Source organism: Piliocolobus tephrosceles, chromosome 9 (genome assembly GCF_002776525.5).
Source record: "Piliocolobus tephrosceles isolate RC106 chromosome 9, ASM277652v3, whole genome shotgun sequence".
Lineage (NCBI taxonomy): Eukaryota > Metazoa > Chordata > Mammalia > Primates > Cercopithecidae > Piliocolobus > Piliocolobus tephrosceles.
Window position 1 is genome coordinate 54,204,766 of NC_045442.1, and position 10,655 is coordinate 54,215,420.

The window sequence follows — 10,655 nt, forward strand, 5'->3', positions numbered from 1 at the left end:
AAAAAATAAAATAAAATAAAGAACATTTTTAAAATGTGAGAAAGAGACTGAGAAAATATTGAAAAGGCAATGCCTGAATTGTTCTAAAAGTATTAAGAAACATAAAAACACACAGCCAAGATGCTCAGAGAATCCGAAACAGACTAAAAAATATCAAACCCCTAGACACTTTTTAAAGACACAGATGAGTTAAAAGTGAAAGAATGGAAAAGATATATCATGCAATTATTGCTCATAAGAACGTTTGATATAGTAATATTATATATCAGACCACATAGTATTAGAGACAGCAGACTACAAGAAACAGAACATTATATATCAAGAGAGACATTTCATAACAATAAAAAGGCCAGTTCATTAAGATGATACAAAAATTCTAAATATGTGTGTACTAAATTAAAATTATTTGGTGTTTCAAAATACATGAAGCAAAAACTGACAGAACTGAAAGGGCAGACAAATCCACAAAGGACAAATCCATAATTACTTTCTCAACAATTGATAAAACAAATAGAATAGGCCGGGTGCAGTGGCTCACACCTGTAATCCCAGAACTTTGGGAGGCCAAGGTAGGTGGATCACGAGGTCAGGAGTTCAAGACCAGCCTGGCCAACACGGTGAAACCACCATCTTACTAAAAATACGAAAATTAGCCAGGCATGGTGGCACGTGCCTGTAATCCCAGCTACTTGGGAGGCTGAGGCAGGAGAATCGCTTGAACCCAGGAGGTGGAGGCTGCTGTGAGCCAAGACCACGCCACTGCACTCCAGCCTGGAGACAGAGTGAGACTCCATCTCCAAAAAAAAAAAAAAAAATAGAATATTAGTAATGATATATAAAACTTGAACAGCAACAAACAAGTTGACCAAATTGACACCTGTGGAATGAATGCTATATCCAACCGAATATACATTCTTTTAATATGTAAATGGAGCATTTACCAAGATTGACTAAGTGCTGGACCATAAAACAAATCTAAAATCTAACAAGATTGGAATCACAGAGAATATTCATATAGGAAATATTCTCTGACCACAATGGAAGTAACAATAAGATATTTGGGAAAATACCAAATAGTTGGAAAGTAAACAACACCCTTCTAATTATTCATGTATCAAAATTCACAAGGGAAATTAGAAAGTATTTTTAATATAAATTATAATAAAAACTCTATCAAAATTTGTGAAATGCAGATAATGTATTGCTTAGTACTTAAAGGGAAATGTGCAGTTTTAAATGCTTGTATTAGAAGAAAAAGGAAGCCTCCAATTTAAGATGCCAGAAAAAAGAATGTATTAATTCCAAATAAATAGAAAGATAGGAATGAAAAATCAAAGAACTAAGAAATGGACAATGAAGAAAAATCAATGCAATTTTAAAAAATGGTTCTTTTAGATCGTTCCAGGAACATAAGTTGGTTTAAATATTTCAAAATGAATAAATATACTGATGTTTTGAGGAGACAGAGTTCTCACCGAGGAAGAAGGGAGATGTAAATACAGAATAGAGGGAGACAAAAAAGAACTTCATGGTGTTGAATTTAAATTATAGGTAGAGGGATTAACTCAAATGGTTAAGAATATGAAATTATACATTTCTTAGTCCAGTCTGTGAATGGAAAAACAGCAATCACACCCAAGAAACCATGAGCACACCTAGTGGCCAGACCATAGTTTCTAAATACCATTTACCCCTAAAGGAACAAGCGTTTCTTGAAGAAAAATGGCTCATTTCAGGGCCGAGACAGGGAAAACACAAAAGGAATGTGGAATATCTTTTTATGCCAGAAAATTTAAAAATGTTTTAAAAGAAAAAACAGGAAATATCAAAAACACATAGGAGCCAGCTTGAAGTTCCCACTGCTCAAATCTGAGACAACCATAACATCAAGCAGCAACAATAATGGATAATATCTATCCACTGAAGTTTGAAAAAAATCCACCTTAACAATCAATGAATGAATCAGAAGGAAAATCTATTCCTTAATATAGAATGCCAACTAACAAATGTAATAGAAATGAGGGCTGGGCACAATGGCTAAGGCCTATAATGCCAACACTTTGAGAGTCTGAGGCGGGTGGATTGCATGAGCTGAGGAATTCAAGACCAGCCTGGCCAACGTGGTAAAACCCCGTCTCTACAAGAAAAAAAAAAAAAAAAAATTAGCCAGGTATGGTGGTACATGCATATAGTCCCAGCTACTAAGGAGGCTTAAGTGGAGCATCACTTGAGCTTGGAAGGCAGAGGTTGCAGTGAGCCATGATTGTACCACTGCACTCCAGCCGGGGTAACAGAGCAAGAACCTGTCTCAAAAAACAAAAATGAAAACAAATGTAACAGGAATGCTAGTTAGAATATTACTATTTTACAATTATCATAGTACTACGTGAGTCTGTCAAATATTATCAATCATGGTACAGTTCCATGAGGAACAGAATATATAACAGTTTCAAAATATTCCTCTCAAATTACTTAACAGCAAAAATGATAACTTTCCTGTGGAAAAACCTGGCAGAAATCACTTAACCAGGTGATCAGTTACATCACCAATAATGCAACTGACATCTTATGTCTTATGATATGCTTTGAGGACATGACATAGTCATATAATATTCTCACCAAAAATGCATAATCTGAATATAATCATGACAAAACATTCAGACAAAGTGAATTTAAAGGACATTCTAAAATGTTATATACCTATATTCTTCAAAAATTCCATGGTTATGAAAGATACAGAAAGAAGTGCTCCCAATAACAGGAAACGAAAGAATCATAACAACGAAATGTAATGTGTGATCCTGGATGAGGGAAAGTGTTGTAAGTGATATTACTGGAATAACGGCAAAACCCAAATGCTAAATACTCTCAATTTTGTAATTTTATTATGGTTAGGTAAGAAAATTGTCTTATTTTTAGGCATATACACAATTATTTAGAGGAAAGAGGTTATGATGTCTAAAATTTATTCTTAAATGTTTATGCACAATCATCATATACAGAGAGTAATAAAGCACATGTGGCAAAATTAGTATTAACAATTGATAAATCCAGATGAATGGCATACATTAGTTCACTGTACTATTCTGGCATATTTTTATTAAATTTAAATTTTTTTCAAAAAAAAACCTTAAGGCAGTACAATTTACAGTAAAAGCAAATACTTAAGGAAAAAGCCTAGTAAACAATATTTAAGTCCTGTACACTGAAAACTATGACTCACTGAGAGAAATTAAAGGACTAAATAGAGAGATATACCATGTTCAAGTATTGGAAGACTCAATATTGTAAAGAAATCGATTCTCACCAAAGCAATCTACAGATTCAAGGCAATGCCAAATAAAATTTCATCGGGTTTCTGAGGAAAAGTAATGAGTTGATTTAAAATCTGTATGTAAATGCAAAGGACCAGAAAAAGCCAAGACAATCTTGAAATAGTAAGTGGAATGCATGAAGACTTATTACAAAACAACTTGAATCAAGACCGTGAAGTAGGATAAACAAGCCAATGAAAATAAAAGGCCAAAAGCAAATCCAGGAAATTGATTGAATATGCACAGTTGAGCTGTAAAAAAAAATGAGGCAGAACTCTAAGAACTGATACATATCAATTTCTAGGATATAGTCTTAACTCTTAAAAACCAGGTGAAAAACAGTATATAAAGCATCCTAGCTTTTGTATCAGAAAGAAAGGGAGATAAAACTTACATATCTGTAAAAAGAACTCAAAAAGGATAAATCAGAAAACAATCAACTTGATTACCTACAAGAGATGCTGAGGAATGGATGGGGTGGAGTGATAAGGGAGTGACAATTTTAATTATACTTTTCTGTAAAGTTTTGTTTTTTGGAAGCATGTTAATGTTATGAGCTTTCAAATATATAATTAAAAAAACAAAATTTGAGGAGGCAGGGATATGAATTTAAACAGAAACAAATGAACCCAACTGTATTTCAAATGAATACTACTACTGCAAAAAAAGAGAAAAAGAAATAACAACCAAAACCAAAAAACCTAATCCAACTAACTTTTGTTTGTTTGTTTGTTTGTTTTTTAGACAGTCTCGCTCTGTCACCCAGGCTGGAGTGCAGTGGCATAGTCTCGGTTCACTGCAACCTCCGCTCCCAGGTTCAAGAGATTCTCCTGCCTCAGCCTCCTGAGTAGCTGGGACTATAGGTGCCACCAACACATTCAGCTAATTTTTGCATTTTTTTTGTAGAGACAGGGTTTCACTATGTTGGCCAGGCTGGTCTCGATCTCCTGGCCTCAAGTGATCCACCTGCCTTGGCCTCCCAAAGTGCTGGAATTACAGGCATGAGCCACCGACCGTGCCCAGCCCCAGGTAATATTTGAACACAGTTTATACCCTCAGTATAAGAAAATCTCATCCTGAATTCATGAGTTCATGTCCCTTGTAACAACATGGATGAAGCTGGAAACTCATTCTGAGCAAACTATCGCAAGGACAGAAAACCAAACACCGCATGTTCTCACTCATAGGTGGGAATTGAACAATGAGAACACTTGGACACAGGGTGGGGAACATCACACACCGAGGCCTGTCGTGAGGTGGGGAAGGGGGGAGGGATAGCATTAGGAGAAATATCTAATGTAAATGACGAGTTAACGGGTGCAGCAAACCAACACTGCACATGTATACATATGTAACAAACCTGAACCTTGTACACATGTACCCCGGAACTTAAAAGTATAAAAGAAAAGAAAACAAAACAAAACTCATCCTGAATTCTTTATTCTAGGCTTGTTTTCTGAAGTAGTATGGGTGTAGAAATTCTGAAAATTATAAGATTAAGCAAAAGAATAAACATATTAATAACACTGGGAGCCAGGTTTCTTACTAGAGAAGAAGGGAAATACAAATTTAGAATCAAGGGAAAGGAAGAACTCGGGTTTAAATGAAATATGAAATTACAATTCCTAAAATATTTACACATACTTTAAAAATCATATCCATTGAAAAGTCCTGGAAGAAATGATACTCCAACAGCTATTACAACACAGATCTTGGTTTCTAAATACCATTTTCCACCCAAAAAGAAACCAGGGCTCCTTGGAGAAATGGTTGACTCTAGGGCTGGGGACGATAGTTATGAGATAATTCTAAAAAACCTGTTATGACAGAAAGGAAGTGCTCTCAATGGTCAAATTTGGGACAATTTGAGCAACAAAATAAATAAGTTCTTTTTTAAAAACATTGAGATGTGATTAAAGTCAAATAAATCAGTTCCATAATGGGTAATGATACATGTTATCAAATAGGAATCCATGATGCAAACTGATTATAAATAAGGACATAAATACTTAGGGGTAAAGGGAGAGCTATTTCTCAGAATGCTAGCTGTTAAAGCAGACGGAGTGAAAGAATGGGGGAAAAAATCACAATTTTGTAACTATCAGAATAAATACAGCTTCAGGCAAGAATCAACAGATGCCAAATCTAGGGGTGAAGTTGATGAGAACACAGATAGCTGCATAACTGTAAAGTGTCTCCTCACATACAGCTTATTAATTGTAGAACAGAAAACATTAACTATATACTGAAGTCAGGCATGGTGACTCATTCCTGTAATCCTAGCACTTTGGGAGGCTGAAGCAGAAGGATCACTTGAAGCCAGTAGTTCAAGAGCAGCCTGGGCAACAAAGCCAGATCCCATCTCTACAAAAAATGTAAAAATTAGCCTGGCCTAGCGGTGACTCACACCTGTAATCCCAGCACTTTGAGAGGCGGAGGTGGGTAGATCACCTGAGGCCAGGAGCTCGAGACCAGCCTGGCCAACATGGCAAAACCCCGTCTCTACTAAAAATGCAAAAACTAGTCGGGTGTGGTGGCACACTCCTGTAATCCCAGCTACTTATGAGGCTGAGGCACGAGAATCATTTGAACCTGGGAGGCAGAGGTTGCAGTGAGTCAAGACTGTACCACTGTTCTCCAGCCTGGGCAACACAGTGAGACTCTGTTCAAAAAAAAATTAGCCTAGCCTAGTGGTGTGCACCTATACTCCCAGCTACTCAGGAGGCTGAGGCAGGATTGCTTGAGCCCTAAAGTTTGAGGCTGCAGTGAACTATATCATGTCACTGCACTCCAGCCTAGGTGACAGAGCAAGAGCCTGTCTCAAAAAACAAACAAAATTATATACTGAAGAAGCCAGACTACACTTGAATCAGACAACCAGAATTAATCCACTACTAAAGGGCAGCTATTGTTAGCCTCCACTTATACAATGTTCCAGCTGGAAATGTATCACCTGAATCCCATCATAAGGAACTATCAGAAACCCAAATTAAAGAACATTTCATAAAATAACTGGCCTGTTCTCTTCAAAATGACAACGTCATGAAAGACAGGGAAAGGCTGGGGATCCGTTACAAATGAAAGGACACTAAAAGACATAACAACTAATTGCAATAAATGATTCTGGACCGGATCCTGTACTGAGAAAAACAAATGTGACAAAAGACATTACAGTATTGGAACAGTTGACAAAGTGAGAATATGGACTACAGATTCAAGTATTATATCCCTGTTAAATTTCCCATAGTTGATCAATGTGCTGTGGCTACAGAAGAGAATATCCTCATTCTTAAGGAAGACACACTGAAGTATTAACATGTAAAGTGACATAATGTATGCAACCTACTTGCAAATCGTTAAGAAAACATCATTTGTATTGAAAGATAATAAAACAAATTTGGCAAAATGTTAATTTCTATTGTTCTTGCAACTTTTCCAAAGGGTTGAAATAATTTTAGGTCAATGTTTCAGAGGATATCTAATCAAAAGAGACTACTAAGCCAAGATAATTGTAGGTCTTTCTCCCCCACAACAATTACCAGTTTAAATCCTTGTTTTCCCTATAGACTGCCGCATTTCTACATCTTATATCGGATCAAGAAATAAATATCAGATTTCCATCATTTGTTTAAAACTTTAAGGACTTTTTAAAGAAATTGATATTAAAAGAATGTTATGCAGAAAAATATTTATGCTAACTTTGGTCAGTTTTGGGAAATTATATAGATCTTTTTTTGTGAAAACTTCCTACAGAGATAGGTACACAATGTGCAAGGTATGCTATAATATACAAGAATGTTTAATAAGTACATTACTTATCACAGCAAACAAATGGTGAAAAGTCTAAAAATCTACGATTAGAGAAATAAATAAATAGTGATAAATCCACATTGTAGAACACAATTTTTAGAAAGAATAAAGTATATCGTAAGTACAAAAATATAGGTATAATACATGATATAATACAGAATGAGTGAGAAAAGTTGCTGATAGATTTATTTGTATGAAAAAACAGAACTGTGCTAATGTGTTTATGTATGTGCCCAGAAACAAAGGCCTGAAAGGATAGACAGGAAGTAGTTACCAGTGATTGCCCCTGGGAGAATGAGTAGGGGGAAGGGCACTACTCAAACTGAATTTTTTTCCTAAAAGATCCGTGTACTATACAATTTTTACAATTTAAAAAACAAAATACTTTGTATTCTTAGAACTAAGATTTAAATGTACTTTGATGAAATATGGTTTTAGTGAAGAATGTAAAATATAACTGATATCTGAACTACCAATATATGCTTGTAACTTAGCATATATAACAAAATCTATTTTTCTGCTCAAGCACCTTTGTTCTATCAATTTCCATGAGTTTAATTTTTAAACTAGCAAAGCCAACAACTTTTTGGAAATAGGTAAAATAGTCCTAAATTGAACATTTCTGGTTACTTAATGATGGTAACACAAATTTAAAAACAAAACAAATACCAACATAATGTCTTTAACAAAGCTTATCCTGAGAATTACTTCAATTGACAGACCAAAGCATGATCTAAATTATATTCTTTAAACTGTACATGACTTATGACAGTGGAGAAACATAATAAAACTGTTGAACTTTGAATTAGTGACCATCTTATCCATTTTACAAATAGGGAAGATAATCATCATTCAAGTATCCTTTTACTTAACAATACATGCAGGATTGTATAACTGAGAATTAAATTCAACAATTTATTAGGTTGATAGCACAGTATGTTCAATCCATTCTATTATGGTGACACAAAGACTGTCCCTACTCAAAAGACCCTTATGAAACTGCAAAAAAAGTTGATTTTACATGGAATGAAATAATAAAACTAAGGAGTACTAACTCCAGAATCTAAACTTTTCCTTTAATTAGGCAATTTGGGTGACAAATTAACTTTTCAGCCACTATTTGCAATAACTCTCTGAATGGGATCACTATTACATACTGTGAAAAGCAGTGGTTATGCTCTTAAGTGACAATTATCATTTAGATTGTTTTTATGTTGAGATTTCTAAAATCTATTCTCCTTTGCATATAAGTCCATCTCTAGGGACCTTTAGGGAAACATTTACTTTTTCAGGCATTTAGAATATTATTAGGAATATTAAAATCACAATTTATTAATATAAATCGATAGGCATTCCTCTATTAACTGAAACCCCATAAGTACTCTCAAATTCTCATTACAAGACACCGACACACAGGAGGAAATGTCTATACTGAGCACCTTGAGGAGGCTGTTTCTTTACCTCAGTGTACTAAAAGAACCGTCAATTTTCACTATTCAATATTTCCCGACTGTTACTGAGTCCCAGTCCGTGCACAAGGCTATGAGAATACAGATTCCCTCTGTAACCTCTATGAATTCACAGTTTAGTGGGGAGAAAGGCACCAAACAATTAAACAAAGTAGGTAAAAATAAAAGTAGTGGAAAATGTCGCTTTGAGAAACAGCATATACTCAAATTAATACCCATTTTCTAAAAGTCTTGAGTTGTTTCAGCAAACACAATACATGGTGAAAAAAAACAGTACTCCAAGGAAGAACTCTTGGTTTCACAATTCTTAACATATTGTAACGTGACTTTAGGCACGTCATTCTTAACCAGGGTTGGTCTTAGTCACCTCGTCTAAAAATGTCAGTATTAGCAACCTAAACCCGAATCATTTTACCAGCATAAACTAAATTGTATCTAGTGGTTCTTCTGGGTCAAAGATCCACAATATTCACATACTCATCCATCAGATTACCCAAGTAATCATGGCCCAGGAAACCACTACGAGTAAGCTAGATGAATTAGAGTTCCTAAGCTGAGATAAGCTTTAAACTTGTGAACTCAGAAAATGTATTACAGTAGCCATGGTACAGCCTTATAAAATGAACGAGAATAGTTGAACATTTTGTGTATCATTCTAGTACCATATCCGTGTGAATTTCCTACCAGGAATCCGAGTTTCTGCACTACTGGAACCACGCCTCCCAGAGAAATCAAGGAGACACCAGAAAAACCTCCTCAAGGGACAGGGAAAAATCACAGACAAGCTTTCTTCCCTTCTCACCTCCCCCCCAAAAAAGCCCAGTGTTTTTCTTCCCCTCCAGCTATGCAGCTGCACCCAGCAGAGAAGTACTAGATTAGCATCATCTGCATTTCATTCCTTTTCTTTTGCAATAGCTACTCGCCTATAATAAACAGACCTTGTGCTCAAGGGAGAATTTACTTCCCCGTCCAGTAAAAATGAAGTTCCTTATTTTCACTAACAACGCGGTCTCCAATCAACACCCAACCTCCCCGGGGGGTGGGTGAGACCAGGCACTCCTCTCCCTGCCACCAGTGCTGCAAGCCTGACGACCCACACCCTAGGAATTGTCCCACTTTCCGAGCCCCTTGTGCTCGAGTGGCGAGGCTTCGGGGGACAGCGGAAGAGGCCGGGGATTTGGCGTGCACACCAGGGGGGCCCGGGAGCGCCAGGCTGCCTCGGCTGGCAGGGGGCTCGCGGAGGCGGAAGGGGAGCGGCGAACCCCGTGCCACCCCCACTTACCCACTTTGTCCTTCCCGTACATGTGCCCGGCCACCTGATGCGAGAGGGGTACGCAGCCGTTGAGGAAGCGGAGTCTGCCGCCCGCCGACTGCGGTGTGCCCTCAGGGGTGGACTCGATCGCCGGTGGGGTCCGCATTTCTGGGGGACCCGGCGCCTCGACCCGGAGGGGGGATGGTGGCTCTGTTGCCATAACGGAGAGCAGAAGCGGTAGCGGCAGCGAGAGCAGGGAAAAAACAGGGCAAGGGAGGGAGCGCCGGAGAACCCGGGGGTCGCTCAGGCTAGGGCGCGAGGAGGCCCGGGGGTTCCCGCGGCTGGTGCCCGCTGAGGCCTGGGGAGGGGGCCCATGACGCCGTGGGGACGCGGGCGCTCCTCTGCCCAACTCTCGGCGGAGCGCGGCTCCCGGCTCCTGCTTCTCTGCCGCCGCAGCCGCTGGCCCTGGCGCTGCCCAGTGGACAGAACCGAGCCGAAGAGCAGCAGCAGCGGCGCCCCGCGCTCCCTGGGGCCCTGACGGCGACGGCGGCCCCACCTCCTGCGCCCCCGCCCCCTCCCGCCGTCCTCCAGTCCCCTCAGCTGCCGCGCGCGCGTCAACGCCGCCTGCACCGCCGCTACTGAGCATGCCCAGAGGTCGTCCGACAGGACACCCCCCGGCCATCAGATGGGAAGGCGCGTGGCGCTGCCAGGACCTGGCGACGGCGAGCAGGGATGGGGCGAGCGCACTCGTGTTCCTTCTCACCCCCACCTCGCGGGCATTTCGAAGTCACGCGTGCTGCTGTGGCTTCA

General features: G+C 38.9%; 1 protein-coding gene across 2 annotated transcripts in view; it reads right to left on the reverse strand.

The window, feature by feature from the left end:
• The window catches only part of IPMK (inositol polyphosphate multikinase), a 75,674-nt gene extending 65,252 nt beyond the window's left edge, over window positions 1–10,422 (reverse strand). For both annotated transcript variants that reach the window (XM_026454834.1, XM_026454833.1), the window contains exon 1: window positions 9,876–10,422. In XM_026454834.1, coding sequence (XP_026310619.1) covers window positions 9,876–10,065 — 190 coding nt within the window. In that variant the 5' untranslated portion in view covers window positions 10,066–10,422. The remainder of the gene's footprint in view (window positions 1–9,875) is intronic.
• Between the last annotated feature and the right edge of the window lie 233 nt (window positions 10,423–10,655).